This window comes from Rhinoderma darwinii, chromosome 6, assembly GCF_050947455.1.
Source record: "Rhinoderma darwinii isolate aRhiDar2 chromosome 6, aRhiDar2.hap1, whole genome shotgun sequence".
Classification (NCBI taxonomy): Eukaryota; Metazoa; Chordata; class Amphibia; order Anura; family Rhinodermatidae; genus Rhinoderma; species Rhinoderma darwinii.
The window spans coordinates 54871510-54894798 of NC_134692.1; the positions used below are offsets into that span (position 1 = coordinate 54871510).

At 40.9% G+C, this 23289-nt stretch overlaps 1 protein-coding gene across 1 annotated transcript in view; it reads left to right on the plus strand.

Annotated features, from left to right (window-relative positions):
* Positions 1 to 509: 509 nt before the first annotated feature.
* Positions 510 to 23289, plus strand: part of FLACC1 (flagellum associated containing coiled-coil domains 1) — a 55559-nt gene continuing 32779 nt past the window's right edge. Inside the window, exons 1-6 of the mRNA XM_075831214.1 lie at positions 510 to 604; positions 2008 to 2085; positions 3412 to 3469; positions 5595 to 5728; positions 6095 to 6154; positions 20669 to 20762. Of these exons, the coding sequence (XP_075687329.1) occupies positions 510 to 604; positions 2008 to 2085; positions 3412 to 3469; positions 5595 to 5728; positions 6095 to 6154; positions 20669 to 20762 (519 nt within the window). The remainder of the gene's footprint in view (positions 605 to 2007; positions 2086 to 3411; positions 3470 to 5594; positions 5729 to 6094; positions 6155 to 20668; positions 20763 to 23289) is intronic.

Consider the following 23289-nt stretch of genomic DNA (forward strand, 5'->3'; position numbering starts at 1 on the left):
AAAACTGTGCTTTTCTTTCAAAAATAAGGAAATTTCTAAGTGACCCTAAACTTTTGAACGGTAGTGTATATTGCTGGGAATCCTGTGAGTCAGACCCCCATGATACATAAGTGATGGTATATGATAGTGATATGCCATCATTTCCTATAGGGGAAAACCCCTAGTAGAGATGGATTTTAATGCTTGGAACACCTCATTACTATTTATGATGCAAATAATGAATAACGGTATTACTTGTTCTCTGTAAAGAGCTTCAGAATACATTGGCACTATATAGTAAGTGGATGATAGTAAAAAATAAAAAAAGATTAAGATAAAAGATAAATACAATAGTACTTTGCTCCTAAATAAACACATACAAAAAATCTGTACTACCAAAAGATAAGGAGATTTGTATCAAAACAAGAATAATACATTAACAATCAGATCTCGTGTTTGCAAGATCTCGTTATGCCCACTTTTACTATATATCTTATTCATTACGCAGGTAGAGATAAAAACATCCCACCATGGCCACCTCTTTTTCTTTCAATTATGTGAGTTCAGGATCTAGAAATGGAAGCCTTCCCAAGGAAACGTACAGTGGAAACAGACACAGACCACGGTAATGACTTTTAAGGTAGATTTAATTGTCGAGGTTTCCACAAATCCAGTGTGTGTACATGGCTTTGAGAAGTCTTGGTTTTCCTAAGATCCATGAGAGCGCTACAGAGGTATTATTGCTAGCACTGAAATGTCTACTAATAACTTTTTATGCTCCACACACCTTTGGCAATGGAGAGCTGCTGCGCATGGAAATCTTCTTCCAAAAAGAGCGGCACACCTGACAATTGGTTGTTTTCTGGTATTGCAGCTCAACTCCTTTGAAGCGAATGAGACTGAGCTGCAATACTACAGACAACTTGTGGACAGGTGTGGAATTATTTTTGGATGAAAGAAGCCATCATTTTCTAAGGGTGTTTTCACATCAGTGATCGGGTTCCATTCATCGGTTCCGTTCAACTTTCCGTCAGAGGAGTGCAGTCGACAGCACTATTGTTTCTGTGGAAAAAAACTGAAACTTTGCGTAATGGAAACAAACCGATACCAACCGAAACGGAAGCATTACCATTGAAAGCAATAGTTTCCGTTCGGCTTTCTCTTCGTCGGTTTCTCTGATGGAAAGTTTGAACGGAACCCGATCACTGATGTGAACAGGCCCTAATTCTGTATATCCCCACTAATTAGGAGATATTGGGGGAGATTTACTAAGTAAAATGCGCCAGAATAACATGCTGAAGCTTTATCTAATACTAGCAGTCTCCTTATAATACAAAAACTAAGTGCAGCACTATAGCTGTCACCTCTCTATATGCACAATATAGTAATCTTTATGCCTTACCCGAGGGTAAATCCTTTATTATTACACACTATCCTCACCTAAAATTCTGGATTAGAGCAATTATTATTTCTTGTGGATAATTTAGGTATACAAGGCAGGCCAAGAATAATTATAGAGTTATCGAATGCCTTGAAACTTATGGCTTGTGTCAGTATTACTATTAAGAGGAAGTATGTATATGCTTTCATTGAGTACCACCTTACGTAATAATAGCTTATATACTAGACTAGAGTTTATTATATTCATATAAAAGCGTTATTTTACCAAAAATGGAATGGAAACAGATCACTACAGTAAGGAGAAGGAAAACTTTCCCCTGGAAAAATATTTTCTTCGTCCCCTTGTTGGGATCAATGCACATGCAATGATAAATGTATTTGTAAAAAACATAGTGGAGGGCCCTACGGATCTATAAATTGCTTGTGTGATCCAGGACTTCTTACATTAGTTATATGACTATTATCCATATGGGACAGACATACACTGTAAGTATATATTTGGAATGCGTCATGACAGCAATACAGACATAGCAACATTTGGTATGAGAATCAAATGAGGTAGAAGAAATTCATATCATGTTTTCAAAAACGTTGGTGGCGTGATTCTATAATGTTCTCTTTCTGAAGGACATCTCCCCCCGTATTTACTACTTTAAGAGACCCTGGAAGAGATCTGTTGTCTGCCAAATCATCATCTCATGCCAAGTAGGTCCATTAGTTTACTTCTTACTGCATTATGTGATTGCAATTGTTTTTTGTATGTCTTTGTTAAAGAGGCTCTGTCACCAGATTTTGCAGCCCCTATCTGCTATTGCAGCAGATAGGCGCTGCAATGTAGATTACAGTAACGTTTTTATTTTTAAAAAACGAGCATTTTTGGCCAAGTTATGACCATTTTCGTATTTATGCAAATGAGGCTTGCAAAAGTACAACTGGGCGTGTTGAAAAGTAAAAGTACAACTGGGCGTGTATTATGTGTGTACATCGGGGCGTTTTTACTACTTTTACTAGCTGGCCGTTCTGATGAGAAGTATCATCCACTTCTCTTCAGAACGCCCAGCTTCTGGCAGTGCAGATCTGTGACGTCACTCACAGGTCCTGCATCGTGTCGGCACCAGAGACTACAGATGATTCTGCAGCAGCATCAGCATTTGCAGGTAAGTCGATGTAGCTACTTACCTGCAAACGTCGATGCTGCTGCAGAATCATCTGTAGCCTCTGGTGCCGACACGATGCAGGACCTGTGAGTGACGTCACAGCGTGATCTCTGGAGAACACGGCTGTGTCTGCACTGTCAGAAGCTGGGCGTTGTGAAGAGAAGTGGATGACACTTCTATACACAACGCCCAGCTAGTAAAAGTAGTAAACACGCCCCGATGTACGCACATAATACACGCCCAGTTGTACTTTTACTTTTCAACACGCCCAGTTGTACTTTTGCAAGCCTCATTTGCATAAATACGAAAATGGTCATAACTTGGCCAAAAATGCTTGTTTTTTAAAAATAAAAACGTTACTGTAATCTACATTGCAGCGCCTATCTGCTGCAATAGCAGATAGGGGTTGCAAAATCTGGTGACAGAGCCTCTTTAAAGTCCCTTGTACTAGTGTTCATACAAACGCTGGTTACAAATAATTTCCCTGTGTAAATAGGGCAAAGATCTGCCAATGAACAAGCAAATGCTTGTTCATCGGCTGATCGCATCTTTTATGCGGGCAAAGAAATGGTCGCTAGTTACATAGTGAGATGTGCTACTGACATGATGCTTAATGCATGGGGATGAATGATCGTAGTAACGATTGTTCGTCCCCATACTATACGGTCATTGATTCGTTTGAAGAGCGCCGATCTGCAAACTGTATTGCCCATCAAAGCTCGTTTTAAAGGTGGCAAACATACGATATCTGCCCTTGTAAAATCAAATTTTATTTATAAAATGTTTCCTTCTTATTCAGCTGCTACTTCTTTTTCCTGTATTTCCGATATGTGTTTCATGTTATAAAGATACCTCTTATTGTTTCTTTTCACAGGAAGTGGACCTGCCCAAGACTTTCTGCCTCCAGAGCCAAAAGTCGAGGATCCGCTGAAGTTAGTTTAATTACTCCAACTCCTCAATACAGTATGATCATGCACCTGTTTCCCTACAGCTAACAAATTGTCTTATAGAAGCTGACAACGTATAGCAGATATAACTAAGGTGAAACTTAAAGGGAACCTGTCACCAGCATTTTAGCTATAAAGCCAGCAATACCTGGTGAAAGTGGGTGAAAAATCATTGTCATCTAAGCTATAAATATGTTCTAAGTAAGCTCTGTAGCTTTAGTATTCCGTTTTTCAGTGGTCCCACACCGTATGCAAATGAGCAGAAAAGAGTCAAATCTTCATCTGAAAAGAGTCAGGTTTTCATTCCTCCAGCATCTCAGAGTGGACTCCACCTCCTTCTTTTTGATTGACAGCTCCTTAGCCAGTCAGGGCCAGACAGGTGGCAATGGTGGGCGGGGTTAAGAAACTGCATCCCAGAGGGAAAAATAATTACCATAAAAGGCGGGAAGAGTTTAAACGACGATATTTACTGACAGAGGAGGACTTCAGGAAAGAAGAGAACAGGAACGCACTCTGGACAGCTACGGCCATTGAGGGGTCAGGCGAGCTTAACAGGTAAGATGTTGATGACAGGATCCCTTTAAGGCCCTTTTACACGGGCCATTGATTTTGTAAACAGGGCAACAATCAGCCGATGAACGAGCAAACGTGTAAACAGGGAGATGTGCTGTCGACATGATGGAAATGCATAAGGACGATCACTCATCCCCATACATTACTTATCATAGCTCCTCATGAAAGGCGCAAGCCAGCGCCGATCAACGAGCTGTCTCGTTGATTGGCACTCATTTTTACGGACCACATTGGCTGGAATAAAAGGACCATTACTGTCCTTTATGTGGTTGAAGGGCTTGACTTCTTTACAAAACCCATTTTCATATACCCTATTAGGAAATTCTAGTTTCTAAGTTAATAGAGAGAGTCCTCTGTTCAGGTTTTTTGGTTTAGAATAAAGAGCATAAAGGTATGCATTAATCTACTTATGGATTGTCCTATATACAGAATTTTCATAGCAGTCCTGATTTCTGAATTTTGGTGTGTCATTGAGATGCAATACCAGCCCATGGACAAGAGTGGTGCTGTTTCTGGAAGAAATGCAAACCTTTTTTTTAATCTCCCTTTAAAGGGAACCTGTCAGCAGTTTTAAGACCTCAAAACTGCTGACAGAGCGATATATGGGAGAGGGTGGGCACTTTAAACATACCTTTTTCCTTGGTCATGCAAGTTGCTTGAGCAATAATCCGACGTTTGAGTCCCCTGGCACGGTGTTCCCTGATCCGAGTGACAGCTCGAACGGGCAATCAAGAGACCGCTACAGCCGACACTGCTTGCATTGTGCAGTGCAGAAGTATTTGCACATCAAGTCCCGCCTTAGTGGCACTTGCGATCACGCGCCAGGAGAATTAAGCATAGTTTTAGACAAAAGCTATGTTTAAAATGTCCTCCCCATCCCCTTTATAGCTCTGTCAGCAAGTTTGAGATCTTAAAACTACTGACAGGTTTCCTTTATGCATGGCAGGTTTAATGGTAATCCTAATCTCTGAAACTGCTTTATTTTTTTTATATTTTCTTAAGAGAAAAGGAAACAAACTGAACTAGTAGTTTTAAGTGGAGTAACCCTTTAAATTATTTTAAGTGGGTACTAATTTGGACTTCTATGGACCAGATCTTTGTCAAAAGCTAATCCTTTTGTATACCTATACCTACAGACACATGATACCGTATATAACCAGGACTATTACTGATCAGGAGCCAAACATTTAATATTCTGCAGCCATGGTATTAATAGGAACGGTGCAGTATTTCACATAATAACTACATTTATGTGTACCCAAACCAGTGCCAACGAACTAAATGATGATGATGTTGCTCTGGTAACACATTATATAGCCAGTTATTCAACAGGCCATTACAATAATATATCCCGTTTGTTAATGTGGTTACTGTATTATACAATCTTGTATAAGTAATTTGCTTATTGTTTGCAAAATTGTCGCCATCGAAGTCCTAATAGTCTTGTGTTACTTATTAATTATACGTTTTTTCCAAACTGCTTACCGATGTTTTAAAGGCTTTTGCTAGAACTAACACAAGTCTCATCCATTTTTAGAATGATAAGTACCACGTCATATCACCTGGTTATAGTATCAAGCGCTCCAAGGACTATATTGAAGTCAGACTTGAAGAGCAGGTCTTTGGAAATGTCAAGGCAGGAGAAAATGCAGAGCTGCCCCCTAAGCCTCGGTAATGTGGAAAAATGGAAACAAAGGTTTAGCTTGAAGAACCAGAGCAAAATGTATATGAGGGCTACCACCTCAACTATAATTACATAATTATGTATAGGGTCTACATACTCTATATAAATACAGAATTATCTTGCATATTCCTAATTCCACCCAATTAATTACATTACCATTTAATTAACATGATATACTAATGTACCACCCGCTAATGCATGTCATTGCCATATAAACTTAACGGGTATTATTGGCAAAACTGTGCGGCCATTGGCCACCACAAGTGAGCAGGGTTTCCGTTTTTTTTAAAATCAGTTACTGAATATCATACGGTTTTTTTGTATGGTTAAAACGCTAATTGTGACTTCCATAGATATATCGAAAAAGCAAGTCTGCAGAAGCCGAATAAGAGAGAAAAATCATTCAAGGAAAGGTAGGACAGTTTATATAAAAGTGAACCTGCGCAATTGCGTTCACTTCCTTAGCTTCTATATGACAACGTATATATTCAAATATAGCGGGATCCTGTCCCATAGACAGGTTTTTTGAAAGAGTGTTTTTGATTTGCATTAAAAAAATCATATTTTCAGAAAAATATTTTTAAACATTTAGAGTATTTTTTTTCTAAGATATGTCATCTGACTGCTAGGGCGCCGTATGACCCTTAGGGAATGTTCACATAGAGTGTTTTCAGACGTTTTTTTAACCCCTCAATGGAAAGGCAAACGGAAACCTAAGCTTCTGTTTCCCTCACCATTGATATCAATGGTGATGGAAACATTGCTAAAGGTTTCCGTTCATCACCGTCGTGACAGGCTTCCGTTGTCTTGACCGAATCAATAGCGCAGTCGACCGCTATTGATTCCGTCAAGAACGACGGAACCCTGTCACAACGGTGACAAACGGAAACCATTAGCTAGGTTTCCGCCACTATTGAGTTTAATGGGGGGCAAAATGGACACCTCTGACGGAACCCCTCAACGAAAAGGAACGGTAATGTGAACACAGCCATAAAAAGCTCTTTATCATTAGACGGTTGACGAGTTAATGACAGCTCTGTTGTACTGCTAAGGCTTAGATAAGGAAAGATAGTGACAGTGTATACACAGATAAGACTCTGTAAGCATTTCCCCTGCCACTCCCTGGTCCCTGGTCTCTGGGCCGATGAACAAGCAAACACTCGTTCATCGCCTGATTGTGTAGTTTATGATGCCACACATCTCCCTGTGTAAATGCTTCCAACATGATGGTAATGCATGGGGACGAGCGATTGTAGTAACGAATGCTTGTCCCCATACTAGCTCTTTGTCAGGGGTGAACCTAGCCCCTCTGCTGCCTGATGCGAACTATAAAAAGATGCCCCCCCCCTAAATCTATCCGAGTTTTCTCATTACTAGCTTTACACAACAAACACGCAGTATATTCATTTTTTTAAATAGGAAAACATTTGTTGTTTATTTGTTAAAGTGGTGTTTGAAGTATAGAAAAGATTAAAAGAATTCTTCTTACTGTATTACTTTAGTATCATAGATGAGCAACGCAGCATTATCACTGAAAATGGTTTAACACATCTTCTATGCCTCCTTTTTATTACCTAGTTGACTTATAATTTTCAACTGAGTTCAGTGGCCCGACGTGTACAAGCAGTGACGTCATCGTGCCGGGCAGTTGACATCATCAGAGTGCTCCCAATCTCTTGTAGGCCTCAGGCCTAAACCAGGCTGTGGCCCTCAAGAGCAAACGGCAGAGCAGGGAGCCAATGGCCATGGGTTGGCTGGCAAATTTTAGTCTGGGGGGCAAGCAGACAGCACTGGCCCAAGAGCAGCGGCCCATTCTGGGGGCACTGGGCAATTGGCGTGTTTGCCCCCCTAACACCGTGCGGAAGAACTCTGCTACCTATCAACGGAAAAATCATCCGCCAGGAGGAAAAATATTTCCTGATGGCGGAGTACAAGAAAGCCCCACCTGGGAATTAGACTTTCTTGTACTCCGCCATGGGGAAGCATTTTCCCCTCTGGCGGATGACTTTTCAGTTGTTAGGTAGCAGAGTTACATGAAGGAGAATTATTTTTCTTTGACCTCTAGTTTCTATTGTGGCAAATTTAAGTTTTTTAAATTTATATACTGCTAACTTTTTTTTGATAGGTTCTGCCGGACCGTTTGGACTACGTCGTAGATTCATTGGACTACTTCGATGATCTTTTTGAAAAAAATAAAATGGTGAAATAGGGTTGCATGGGGAAGTTTTGATTTCAGTATAACATTTTTTTCTTATGTCTGTTTTTTAAATACTTTATTATGGCCTTAGTAATGGCTGCTGTCTGATTGACAGCGTTCAATTACTAAGGCTGGGGCTTAGCATTAGCCAGTAAAAGGGCTATCACTAACCCCTATTATTACCCCGGTTCCCTCTGCTGCCAGGGATCCCGAGAAGAGCCTAGTATGATCCAGTACCCGACCATCTGAAACGACAGTTAGGTAGCGGGGCGGCCACAGGCTGGTATTATCAGTGCTGGGATTGGCCAAAAACCGTGCCCCTTTCCACCCTGGTAATGCTGCAGCTGCTTTATTGTATCTGGCACGTCATTTAAAAAAAAAATAATAATTGAAAAAAAATTACGTGAGATCCCCTCCATTTTTCATAACCAGCTAGATACAATAAAGCAGCAGCAGTAGCCTAGCATTACCAGGGTGGGAAGGGCAATAGTTTTTGACCCTTCCCAGCCTGATAGTACCAGCCCGCGGCCACCCCAGTACCCGCCCTTCACTTCAGATGGTCATGTACTGGATCGTACCCGGCTCTTCACGGTACTCCTGGTGGCGGTGGGTACCGGGGTAATAATATGGGGTTAGTGCTAGCCTTTTTACTGCTTAACACTAAGCCCCTTCTTAGTAATGGCAGTTGTCTGATTGAGAGCGCCCATTACTAAGACGGTAATGAAGTATTAAAAAACAGAGACATAAAATTATTATTTTTTATTGAAACAACAACTCTTCCACACAATCCACTTTAACCATTTTATTGAAAAAAAAAAAGCTTGAATCAGCGAAGTAGTCCAACGAATCTACGACGTAGTCCAAATTGTAGTCCACAGTATGAAAAATAAAAATAAACATGGCTGCCCCCCACAAAAGTACAAACATATGAATAAATAGTTACTTTAGGGAAGATATTAAAATAATTAGAAAAAATAGGCCCACAAAGTAAAACATATCAAATTTTAAAAAATGATAACACCTTTCTTTAACCCCTTAACCCCTTCGCGCTCAGGTCAGTAATAGTACGTCCTGCTAAGTAGAACGTTCGCGCTCAGGTCAGTACTATTACTGACCTGAGTAAACACGGCGCCATTTAATCCCGGCGCGTGCTTGAGCTGTGATAACTGCTGTTTCTGACAGCAGGCTATCACAGCTTAGTGTGCAGGGACCGATCGTGGTGGTCCCCGCCGATTAACCCCTTAGAAGCCGCGTTCAATAGCGATCGCGGCTTCTTAGGGGTTAAGCTGCCATCGCCGGCCTGCTACACGATAGCGGGCCGTGATGGCTACTATGGCAACCAGAATCCTAACAATGGACTCTGGCTACGCCATCGACGGAAGCCTAGTGGGTCCCGACAAAGTCAGGACCCACTATGCTTGCTGTCAGCGAACAGCTGACAGCTCTAATACACTGCACTACGTATGTAGTGCAGTGTATTAGAATAGCGATCAGAGCCTCCTGCTCTCATGTCCCCTAGTGGGACAAAGTAAAAAAAAGTGTGAAAAAGTAAAAAAAAGTTGTGTAAAAATAAGAAAATAAAAGATTTAAAAGTAATAAAAGTAAAAGTCCCCCTTTTTCCCTTATCAGTTCTTTATTATTAATAAAAATATATAAATAAACAAATAAACTATACATAATTGGTATCGCCGCGTCCGTAACAGCCTGAACTACAAAACGATGTCATTATTTATCCCGCGCGGTGAACGCCGTAAGAGAAAATAATAATAAACCGTACCACAATCACAATTGTTTGGTCACTTCACCTCCCAAAAAATGGAATAAAAAGAGATCAAAAAGTCGCATGTACCTAAAAATGGTACTGATCGAAACTACAGTTCGTTACGCTAAAAATAAGTCCTCGCACGGCTTTATTGATGGAAAAATAAAACCGTTCTGGCTCTTAGAATAAGGTAACACAAAAAGTGAATGATTGTTTACAAAACGTATTTTGTTGTGCAAACGCCATAAAACATAAAATAAAACTATAAACATATGGTATCGCCGTAATTGTATCGCCCCGCAGAATAAAGTGAATATGTCATTTATAGCGCACGGTGAACGCTGTAAAAAAAATTGAATAAAAAACAATAGTAAAATTGCTGTTTTTTTAGTCACCACGCCACCTAAAAATAGAATAAAAACTGATCAAAAAGTCGCATGCACCCCAAGAAAACTACAATGGATTCCTCAAGGTCTCTAGTTTCCAAAAAGGGGTCACTTTTGGGGGGTTTCCACTGTTTTAGCACCACAAGACCTCTTCAAACCTGACATGGTGCCTAATAAATTAAATTAAATTAATTAAATGTCACCTCTACTTTGCTCTAAATTCCTGTGAAACACCTAAAGGGTTAATAAACTTTTTAAATGCTGTTGTGAATACTTTCAGGGGTCTAGTTTCTGAAATGGGGTGTTTGATAGGGGTGTCTAATATATGGGCCCCTCAAAGCAACTTCAGATCTGAGCTGGAAACTAAAGAATAAAATAAAAATGAGGCAATACTTAGCTTCTTACATTATACTCATAATGAGCCGTGCCCACCCCGAGATGACCCCAGTTTTGACCGTTTGTATAAACGGAGACCCCTATTAGACCATTTCAGTGCCCGGTTTTCCCAGCATTCACCCCCGAGAAGTGTATTTCTATAGATGAATCCCTGGTACATTTGAAAGCGAGGCTTCAATTCCGCCAGTACCTTCCGGGTAAGAGGGCAAGGTATGGCGTGAAGATGTATTAGCGGTGCGAGAGTGCATCAGGGTATACCTACAAATTTAGGATATATAAAGGGAAGGACACCAGTACTCAGCCCCCAGAATGCCCCCCCTTACTGGGAGTTAATACAAAAATTGTGTGGGATTTGGTGCACCCACTGCTGGACCAGGGTTACCACCTCTACCTGGATAATTTTTATACCAGCGTCCCACTCTTCAACTGCCTCGCTTCCAGAAGTCCTGCGGCATGCGACACTGCTAGAAGAAATCTGAGAGGCCTCCCTAAGACTCTGCAGGGCAAACGCTCAGAAGGGGTGAGAGCAGGGCACAATCTAGCAGCAACATATTGTGTGTCAAGTACAAGACCAGGGAGATGCCACACCAGTACCCATGTACCTGTACGAGGTACCAGTACAGAGACCCCCAAACCAGACTGCATCCTGGACTACAATAGGTACATGGGAGGGGTGGACTTGTCAGATCAAGTCCTGAAGCCTTACAGTACTTCTGGAAGCGGGGCCACAGGCATCGTACCAGGGCAACACTTTTTAGGAGAAGTTCCCCAAACTGGCAAGAAGGGAAAAAGTCAAAAGAGGTGCAGAGTCTGCTATAAGAGGGGGATAAGGAAGGACACAATATATCAATGTGACACGTGTCCCGAAAAACCAGAGCTCTGTATGAAAGAGTGTTTTAAAATTTATCATCCATCCCTTTATTTTTAATTTACCCCAGTTTTACTCGCTCTGATCCACTTTGCACAGCTTACCCCTCCTCATCTTTCCCCTCTGAGCCCTGCTGTGTGCCCAGGCAGCTGATAACAGCCACATGTAGGGTATTGCCGTACCCGGGAGAGCCAACATTACAGTTTATGAGGTGTATATTTCCGGTGGCGCATGCTGGGCACAATATATCGGACACTGAATTGGCATATATGTATAGAAAATTGCAAATTTCACTCTGCACCAACTGCTGCACATTATCTTTTACACAATACCTGTGGGGTCAAAATGCTCACTACACCTCTAGATGAATGCCTTAAGGGGTGTAGATTTTAAAACAGGGTCACTTCTTGGGGGTTTCAACTGTACTGGTACCTTAGGGGCTTCTGCATACAAGACTTAGCACCAGAAAAGCTCCAGTAGGCCAAATGGTGGTCCTTTCCTTCTGAGTCCTGCCGTGTGCCCAGGCAGCTAATAACAGCCACATGTAGGGTATTGCCGTATCCGGGAGAGCCCACATTACAGTTTATGGGGTGTATGTCTCCGGTGGCACATGCTGGGCACAATATATCGGACACTGACATGGCATATATATATAGAAAATTGCAAATCTCACTCTGCACCATCTGCTGCGCATTATCTTTTACACAATACCTGTGGGGTCAAAATGCTCACTACACCTCTAGATGAATTCCTTAAGGGGTGTCGTTTTTAAAACGGGGTCACTTCTCGGGGGTTTCAACTGTACTGATACCTCAGGGGCTTCTGCACACACGACTTAGCACCAGAAAATTCCCAGTAGGCCACATGGTGGTCCTTTCCTTCTGAGCCCTCCCATGGGCCCAAACGGCAGTTTATCACCACAAATAGGGTATTTCCACACTCAGGACAAATTGGGCAACAAAATGCGGTATTTTATTCCTTGTGAAAATAAGAAATTTTGAGCCAAAACTACCTCTTATTGGAAAAAATAATTTTTTTTTTAATTCACAGCCCAATTCAAATAAATTCTGTGAAAAAACTGTGGGGTCTAAATGGTCACAACACCCATAAATAAATTCTTTGAGGGGTGTAGTTTCCAAAATGGGGTGACTTCTTGTGGGTTTCCATTGCTTTGATACCTTTGGGGCTCTGCAAATGCGACATGGCACCCGAAAACCAATCCAGCAAAATCTGGGCTCCAAAGAACACATAGCGCTGCTTTCCTTCTGAGGCCTCCCATGGGCCCAAACGGCAGTTTATCACCACAAATGGGGTATTGCCGCACTCAGGACAAATTGGGCAACAAATTGGGGTATTTTATTCCTTGTGAAAATAAGAAATTTTGAGCCAAAACTACCTCTTATTTGAAAAAATTAAATTTTTTTGAATTCACAGCCCAATTCAAATAAATTCTGTGAAAAAACTGTGGAGTCTAAATTGTCACAACACCCATAAATGAATTCCTTGAGGGGTGTAGTTTCCAAAATGGGGTCACTTCTGGTGGGTTTCCATTGCTTTGATACCTTTGGGGCTCTGCAAATGCGACATGGCACCCGAAAACCAATCCAGCAAAATCTGGGCTCCAAAGAACACATAGCGCTCCTTTCCTTCTAATACCTCCCATGGGCCCAAACGGCAGTTTATGGCCACAAATAGGGTATTGCCGCACTCAGGACAAATTTGGCAACAAAATGGGGTATTTTATTCGTTGTGAAAATAAGACATTTTGAGCCAAAACTACATCTTATTGGAAAAAAGTTTTTTTTTTTAAATTCACAGCCCAATTCAAATAAGTTCTGTGAAAAAACTGTGGGGTCTAAATGGTCACAACACCCATAAATAAATTCCTTGAGGGGTTTTGTTTCCAAAATGGGGCCACTTTTGGTGGGTTTCCATTGCTTTGATACCTCTGGGGCTCTGCAAATGCGACATGGCACCCGAAAACCAATCCAGCAAAATCTGGACTCCTAAGAACACATAGCGCTCCTTTCCTTCTGAGCCCTCCCATGGGCCCAAACAGCAGTTTATCACCACAAATGGGGTATTGCCGCACTCAGGACAAATTGGGCAACAAAATGGGGCATTTTGTTCCCTGTGAAAATAAGAAATTCTGATCAAAAATGACATCTTATTGGAAAAATTGTCATTCTTTTAATTTCATAGCCCAATTCAAATACGCGTTGTGAAAAAACTACGGAGTCAAAATGGTAACAATAACCATAAATTAATTCCTTGAGGGGTGCAGTTTCCAAAATGGGGTCAGTTTTGTGGGATTCCTACTGTTTTGGCACCTCAACACCTCTCCAAACCTGGCATGCTGCCTAAAATATATACTAATAAAAAGCACCACCAAAATGCACTAGGTGCTTCTTTGCTTCTGGGGCTTGTGTTTTAGTCCACGAGCGCAGTAGAGCCACATGTGGGACATTTCTAAAAACTGCAGAATCTGGACAATACATATTTAGTTGTGTTTCTCTGGTAAAACCTTCTTTGTTACAGAAAAAAAATAGAATAAAATTGAAATTCAGAAAGAAAAACGAAATTTGCAAATTTCACCTCCACTTTGCTTTAATTCCTGTGAAATGCCTGAAGGGTTAAAAAACTTTCTAAATGCTGTTTTGAATACTTTGAGGGGTCTAGTTTTTAAAATGGGGTGCTTTATGGCGGTTTCTAATACATAGGCCCCTCAAAGCCACTTCAGAACTGAACAGGTACCTTAAAAAAAAGGCTTTTGAAATTTTCTTAAATATATTAGAAATTGCTGTTTTTGTTCTAAGCCTTGTAACGTCCAAGAAAAATAAAATAATGTTCAAAAAACGATGCCAATCTAAAGTAGACATATGGGAAATGTGAACTAGTAACTATTTTGGGTGTTTTTCAAGCAGATGCATTTAAATTCTGAAAAATGCTATTTTTTCGAAATTTTCTCTCAATTTTGCAATTTTTCTCAAATAAAGACTGAATATATCGACCAAATTTTACCACGAACATGAAGCCCAATGTGTCACGAGAAAACAATCTCAGGATCGCTTGGATAGGTTTAAGCATTCCGACGTTATTACCACATAAAGTGAAATATGTCAGATTTGAAAAATGGGCTCTGAGCCTTAAGGCCCAAACTAGGCTGCGTCCTTAAGGGGTTAAGGACGCAGCCTAGTTTTGGCCTTAAGGCTCAGAGCTCATTTTTCAAATCTGACTTATTTCACTTTATGTGGTAATAACGTCGGAATGCTTAAACCTATCCAAGCGATTCTGAGATTGTTTTCTCGTGACACATTGGGCTTCATGTTCTTGGTAAAATTTGGTCGATATATTCAGTGTTTATTGGTGAAAAATTGCAAAATTTCGAGAAAATTTAAACAAAATAGCATTTTTCAGAATTTAAATGCATCTGCTTGTAAAACAGACATTATACCACCCAAAATAGTTACTAGTTCACATTTCCCATATGTCTACTTTAGATTGGCATCGTTTTTTGAACATTCTTTTATTTTTCTTGGATGTTACAAGGCTTAGAACATAAACAGCAATTTCTCATATTTTTAAGAAAATTTCAAAAGCCTTTTTTTAAGGCACCTCTTCACTTCTGAAGTGGCTTTGAGGGGCCTATGTATTAGAAACCCTGATAAATCACCCCATTTTAAAAACTAGACCCCTCAAAATATTCAAAACATAATTTAGAAAGTTTTTTAACCCTTCAGGCATTTCACAAGAATTAAAGCAAAGTGGAGGTGAAATTTGTAAATGTCATTTTTCTTGCTGAATTTCAATTTTATTCAATTTTTTTTCTGTAACACAGAAGGTTTTACCAGAGAAACACTACTAAATATGTATTGTCCAGATTCTGCAGTTTTTAGAAATGTCCCACATGTGGCTCTACTGCGCTCGTGGAATAAAACACAAGCCCTAGAAGCAAAGAAGCACCTAGTGCATTTTGAGGCCTCTTTTTTATTAGAATATATTTTAGGCAGCATGCCAGGTTTGAAAAGGTTTTGAGGTGCCAAAACAGTAAGAATCCCCAAATAGTGACCCCATTTTGGAAACTACACCCCTCAAGGAATTCATTTATGGTTGTTGTTACCATTTTGACCGAACAGTTTTTTCACAGCACCTATTTGAATTGGGCTGTGAAATAAAAAAAATGTAATTTTTACCAATAAGATGTCATTTTTTATCAAAATTATAAATTTTCACAGGGAGCAAAATACCCCATTTTGTTGCCCAATTTCTCCTGAGTGCAGCAATACCCTATTTGTGGTGATAAACTGCCGTTTGGGCCCATGGGAGGCCTCAGAAGGGAAGGAGCGCTGTGTGTTCTTTGGAGTGCAGATTTTGCTGGTTTGGTTTTCGGGTGCCATGTCGCATTTGCAGAGCCCCAGAGGTATCAAAGCAATGGAAACCCACGAGAAGTGACCCCATTTTGGAAACTACACCCCTCAAGGAATTCATTTATGGGTAATGTGACCATTTAGACCCCATAGTTTCTTCACAGAACTTATTTGAATTGGGCTGGGAATTAAAAAAAAGATATTTTTTCCAATAATATGTCATTTTAGCTCAAAAATTCTTATTTTCACAAGAAATAAAATACTCCATTTTGTTGCCCAATTTGTCCTGAGTGCGGCAATACCCCATTTGTGGTGATAAACTGCCGTTTGGGACCATGGGAGGGCTCAGAAGGAAAGGAGCGCTATTTGTTCTTTGTAGTCCAGATTTTGCTGGATTGGTTTTCGGGTGCCATGTCGCATTTGCAGAGCCCCAGAGGTATCAAAGCAATAGAAACCAACCAGAAATGACCCCATTTTGGAAACTACACCCCTCAAGGAATTGATTTATGGGTGTTGTGGCCATTTTGATCCCATAGTTTTTTCACAGAACTTATTTGAATTGGGCTGGGAATTAAAACAAAATTAATTTTTTCCAATAATATGTCGTTTTGGCTGAAAATTTCTTATTTTCACAAGAAACAAAATACCCCATTCTGTTGCGCAATTTGTTATGAGTGCCGCAATACCTTATTTGTGGTGATAAACTGCGGTTTGGGCCCATGGGAGGGCTCAGAAGGAAAGGACCACCATTTGGCCTACTGGGGATTTTCTGGTGCAAAGTCATGTGCAGAAACACCTGAGGTACCAGTACGGTTGAAACCGCAAGAAGTGACCGCGTTTTAAAAACTACACCCTTAAGGCATTCATCTAGAGGTGTAGTGAGCATTTTGACCGGAGACATACACCCCATAAACTGTAATGTGGGTTCTCCTGGGTATGGTAATACCTTACATGTGGCTGTTATCAGCTGCCTGGGCACACAGCAGGGCCCAGAGGGGAAAGACGAGGGGGGATAAGCTGTACGGAGTACATCAGGGTAAGTAAAATTGGGGTATATTATAAACCAAGGGATGTATGATAAATTTTAAAACACTCTTTCATACAGAGCTCTGTTTTTTTCGGGACACGTGTCACATTGATATATTGTGTCCTCCCTTATCCCCCTCTTATAGCAGACTTTTCACCTCTTTTGACTTTTTCCCTTCTTGCCAGTTTGGGGAACTTCTCCTGGAAAGTGTTGCCCTGGTACGATGCGTGTGGCCTCGCTTCCAGAAGTACTGGGTCCCACCCCCTTCCTGGTCCCTAAAGATTAGGTTCTTGATAATCACCTCTTGAAATTCCAGGAAAGTTCCCCTCTGGCCTGCACATCGATGTAGCACGTACACATTGTACAAAGATATCGGTATGATGTGCACGGCCAACTTCTTATACCACACCGCATGGCGCTGTAGGGCTTCAGGACTTGATCTGACAAGTCCACCCCTCCCATGTACCTATTGTAGTCCAGGATGCAGTCTGGTTTGGGGGTCTCTGTACTGGTACCTCGTACAGGTATATGGGTACTGGTGTGGCATCTCTCTTGTCTTGTACTTGACACACAATATGTTGCTGCTAGATTGTGCCCTGCTCTCACCCCTTCTGAGTGTTTGCCCAAGCAGAGTCTTAGTGAGGCCTCTCAGATTTCTTCTAGCAGTGCCGCATGCCACAGGACTTCTGGAAGTGAGGCAGTTGAAGAGTGGGACGCTGGTATAAAAATTATCCAGGTAGAGGTGGTGACCCTGGTCCAGCAGTGGGTGCACCAAATCCCACACAATTAACTCCCAGTAAGGGGGGGCATTCTGGGGGCTGAATACTGCTGTCCTTTCCTTCATATATCCTAAATCTGTAGGTATACCCTGATGCACAGCTTATAAATCTTCACGCCATACCTTGCCCTCTTACCCGGCAGGTACTCGCGGAATTGAACCCTCCCTTTAAAATGTACCAAGGACTCATCAGTAGAAATACACTTCTCGGGGGTGTATGCTTGGGAAAACCGGGCACTGAAACAGTCTAATAGGGGTCTCTGTTTATACAAACGGTCAAAACTGGGGTCATCTCGGGGTGGGCATGGCTCATTATCAGTATAATGTAAGAAGCGAAGTATTGCCTAATTTATTTATTTTTTTAGGTTACAGTTCAGTTCTGAAGTTGCTTTGAGGGGCGAAACCCCTATCAAACACACCATTTTAGAAACTAGACCCCCTCAAAGTATTCACAACAGCATTTAGAAAGTTTATGAACCCTTTAGGTGTTTCACAGAAATTTAGAGCAAAGTAGAGGTGAAATTTACATTTTTTTTTTTGTCAGAAAATCCTCTTTATACCATTTTTTTTTATAACACAAAAAGTTTTATCAGAGAAACGCAACTTAATACTTATTGCCCAAATTCTGCAGTGTTGAGAAATATCCCACATGTGGCCCTAGTGCGGTAATGGACTGAAGCACCGGCCTCCGAAGCAAAGGCGCACCTAGTGGATTTTGAGGCCTCTTTTTTATTAGGCACCATGTCCGGTTTGAAGAGGTCTTGTGGTGCCAAAACAGTGGAAACCCCCCAAAAGTGACCCCATTTTGGAAACTAGACCCCTTGAGGAATTCATTGTAGTTTTCTTGGGGTGCATGCGGCTTTTTGATCAGTTTTTATTCTATTTTTAGGTGGCGTGGTGACGTAAAAACAGCAATTCTACTATTGTTTTTTTATTCTATTTTTTTTACAGTGTTCACCGTGCGCTATAAATGACATATTCACTTTATTTTGCAGGGCGATACGATTATGGCGATACCAGATGTTTATAGTTTTTTTTTTATGTCTTATGGCGTTTGCACAATAAAATACGTTTGGTAAAAAATCATTCACTTTTTGTGTTACCTTATTCTAAGAGCCAGAACTTTTTTATTTTTCCATCAATAAAGCCGTGCGAGGACTTATTTTTAGCGTAACGAACTGTAGTTTCGATCAGTACCATTTTTAGGTACATGCGACTTTTTGATCTCTTTTTATTCCATTTTTTGGGAGGTGAAGTGACCAAAAAATTGTGATTGTGGTACGGTTTATTATTATTTTTTTTACGGCGTTCACCGTGCGGAATAAATAACAAAATAATTTTGTAAACTTTATTGAAATATACATAACACATGTACCCCTTGAGAAAGCTGCGTCGGGGGCGGTCAGTGTGGAGTGTTCCTGCGTGCTTCCTATCATGCAGTCCATGGGTTTGTGCAATATCCTTTATTTATAAAGCATGGTCTTTGTTTTGGGTGTAACTTGGAGCTTTAGCTGTATACTCTTATATGCATGCACAATTGTGTGCTCTTCTGTCAGGTGCTAAATATATTTATGTGCTTCTGTTGTCCAAATACTTGATCTATATGATTATCTTTTCTATAGATATCTGCATTTGTTACCACATCACAGGATGTTTATAGTATGGTAGAATATATATTGGATTATTCACGCAGCTCCTCCATACTCTCCTTTTTAACTGTGTGCTATATTATTTTTATATTTTGATGGCCAATGTGTTATGTATATTTCAATAAAGTTTATTTTATATTGTCATGGTACATGACTTGTGCTATGTGTGTTTCATTTTCTGGATATACTAGTAGTCTTCACAGTCTGGTATAGGTATTGATATTTGCTTTATGATTTGTGTGGACGCATTATTGTTTGGCGCATGCCAATGGTCTATACTCGTATAGGTATTTAAAATAATTTTGTAGTTCAGGCTGTTACGGACACGGCGATACCAATTATGTATAGTTTATTTGTTTGTTTGTTTATATATTTTTATTAATAATAAAGGACTGATAAGGTAAAAAGGGGGATTTTTACTTTTAATACTTTTAAAACTTCTATTTTCTTATTTTTACACATCTTTTTTTTACTTTTTTTTTTACTTTATTACTTTGTCCCACTAGGGGACTTGAGGACAGGAGGCCCTGATCGCAATTCTAATACACTGCACTACATGCGTAGTGCAGTGTATTAGAACTGTCAGCTACTCACTGACAGCAAGCATAGTGGGTCCTAACTTTGTCAGGACCCACTAGGCTTCCGTCGATGGCATAGACGGACGCCATTGTTTGGTGTCCGGTTGCCATAGTCACCATCGCCGGCCGCTATCATGTAGCAGGCCGGTGATGGCAGCTTAACTCCTAAAAAGCCGCGATCTCTATTGAACGCGGCTTTTAAGGGGTTAATCAGCGGGGACACAGCGATCGGTCCCCGCTGTAGGAGCTGCGGCAGCTGCTGTACGAGACAGCAGCGTCACAGCTCCTGTATGTGTCGGGAGGACAGCCGAAACGACCGTTACTCCCGAGACGTACTATTAGGTCATGGAGCGCAAACGATACAGCTACCATGACCTAATAGTACGTCCAGGAGCGGGAAGGGGTTAAAGAGAACCTTTCACCTGCTCATACATGTGCAGCTGAGTGCAGCATGTAATGGGGAGGGCTGCACAAACTCTGGGGCGCTTTACATTTTTATCCTAGCCTCCTTCGTTATTTAGATATCAGTGCCGTAATATTTGGCGCCCGATATTTAAGTTTTGATTCATAGGTATTGCAGCTTTTTCTCCCATTCAGAAAAGAATGCAATACCTGTGAATCGCCGCTAAATGAGTGTCAAAGATTCACAGTGAGCAAGAAGAAATTAAGGGGAAGCAGCGCTTGTACGAGCACTGCAGCCCCTTCAAAACAGCTGATCGGCAGTGGTCCCGAGAGTCAGACCCCAACCCATTATCTATTGATGGCCTGTCATGAGGATAGGTCATCAATTTTTATTACTTGGAAAACTACTTTAACCTACTTTTGACCATGTAGTGTAGGTTTTAATTAATAAACCACAGATTATATTAACTTCAAATTTGGAGTTTTCATATTTTCAGTTTGATCCTTTGCCTTGCAGAGAACATATTGTAGAAGATTTACAAGAACAAATAGCTAAACTAACTGCACTGCTTGAGCAAGAGATAGCAGAACATGAGAGAACTCAGAAAAGAGTGAGTAAACTGTTCACCTTGTTTTAATGTCAACTACATGGATTATATATATATATATATATATATATATATATATATATATATATATATATATATGTATGTATATATATATATATATATATATATATATATATATATATGATAACCCCTACTGTAAATTATAAATCCCCCAGGAGTATCGGGACTATATGAATGCACAAGATTGAAGGATACGTGCCTTTACATAGGTCAGAAAAAACTCTGGGTTGACTTTTAAAATTTACCTTCTTTATCCTCAAATTGAGGTTCTCCAACACGGATGTGTGTATTTCAGGGTCAGCCACAGAGTTCCTTTCACAGTGCGTCCACAAATACCCCCATATAGTTTCTAAAAAGGTGCCAGCCACAGTGCTTTCCCACCTGTGGCAACTGCAATGTCCCCCAAAACTAAGCAGCTATGGTATACTTACCTCCTTCATATTCCCTGTGAACAGCCAGTCAGCATTTGCTCACGTCTAACTTCCTCTTCCTGTGGCAGAGGTTGGCAGAGGATGAAAAATGTCCAGAAGTCTTCTATAACAGATCGCTTCTTTAGAGAGGGATGAGCAATGCCATTTATTTCTGTATAATTGTTGTGTTCTGATGTCAGATTAAAATGGCAGAGCCGTGATCAGTGACTGACTGACTGACGCTCAACTGTGTTGTCTCATGGAAGTTTTACGTCTGAGGTCCACCTCTCCCTCATGCTTGTTACTGCTGGCTGCAGCTCTTCTTGTTCTGATTGGCTGCTACATGTAAGCACAAGCCCACCAAATACAAATTAGGTGGTTAGTTCATGGACAGTTGATTTCCATTTCAACTTGGATAGATTGATGACTGCCACACATGATAATTTCCACATACATACGGTATACTGTGGCAAATGAGCCTAAATAAGGGGTAACTTGGATTTATATTTAAAGTATGCTAGTATGTACGTGTTTTCATATTTATCTTGGATTGAACAATGTAAATATCTTAGACAAACTGTCAGATTATAAAGGGGTTATCCAGGGTTTTAAAACTGGCAGTCTATACATAGGATAGGCCATCAATGTGGATGGGGGTCCGACTTTCGGCACCCCCGCTGATCAAATGTTCGAAGGGGCCGCAACGCTTATGTGAGCACTGTAGCCTCTTTATTGTTTACAGTTGGTTTCAGTCTGGTTCGTACTTGCAAATGCCATTACTTTTGTAGCTGCTGTGCATGGTATTGCAACGTTGTCCCATTCAATTTTAAAATCCTGCATTACCCCTTTTAAGGGAAATTCCACGTATGTTCTGATAATTTAGAAGCGTCACAGAAATGGATATCAGATTTAGCACTCACGACCATATTCGCTGAATAAACACTGCTGACCAACAATGGACTGGCCGCCTAGAGGCTTTGCACCGCCACTTCACATATAGGGTAAGTTCTTACGTAGCGTAAATACTGCAGATTTTATGCAACAGATTTAGTTGCGGAAAATCCGCAGCATAATACAGTGGCAGAAAAGTGGATGAGATTCTCATCCACACGCTGCGTAAATGATGAGCGGAAAAAACGCTTAGAAATTGACCTGAGGCGAGGTTTTTTCCTCCGCAGCATGTCAATTGTATTTGCGTAATTACTGCTTTTGTGTTGCAGGTTTCCTCCATTGAATTCAATGGGAAGGTAAAATCCGCAACAAATAGCAGATGTTGCGTATTTTTCCGGTGAGTCCGCTACAAAAAAAGCAACTCAGAAAAATAAGCCTCTTATACTTACCCAGATTTCGGAGCTTCTTCATCCAGGCTGGACTCCTGGGATTGGCTGCAGTGGTCACTTGGGATAAAACATCATCCCAGGGGGCAGCGCTGCAGGATTTCAGAGGGTGAGTATGTGTTTTTTTGTTTTTTGTTTTTAAACATGCAGCTTTCCGCAGCAGATATTCTGTCCAAAAAAACTGCACCACAATTTGGTGGGGCTTTTCAGCAGGGATTCCCCGCGGCTACCAGGGTGGATACTCTGTGTCTACCTTTACGCAGCGTATCTGCTCGGTGTGAACGTAGCCATACTCTCCTGCATGGTGCTTCTTTCCTTAGTTTTTTTTTTTAATTCTTTTATTTTCCGTTCTCAAAAGAACATAATATAATGATGCAGACCAATACTGCACCAACATCGGCTCACAGGCCATCAACTGGAAATTACAAAGGTACAAATATCACGGAGAAATATAACACATGTCGCTTAGAGCAATGAGGTTAGAGAAGCTCTGGTATGCACCCTGAACCCGCAGCCATGCATATAAACCCATAAGGAAGAAAAGTAAAGCGTTACAGAGCAACGAAAGAGAAGGGAAGACAGAAAAGAGAGAGAAGGGGGAAAGAACTGACCTGACCCACGGGACCCACTGAGTAAGCTCAAGAGGCCATGACGGTCTTGTATTCCACGGAGGATTGAAATCGAATCCATTCACGCCATGTTTTGAGGAAGGTGGCGTGGGATCCTCTCATTGATGCCGTGAGGTCCTCCATTCTCATGATC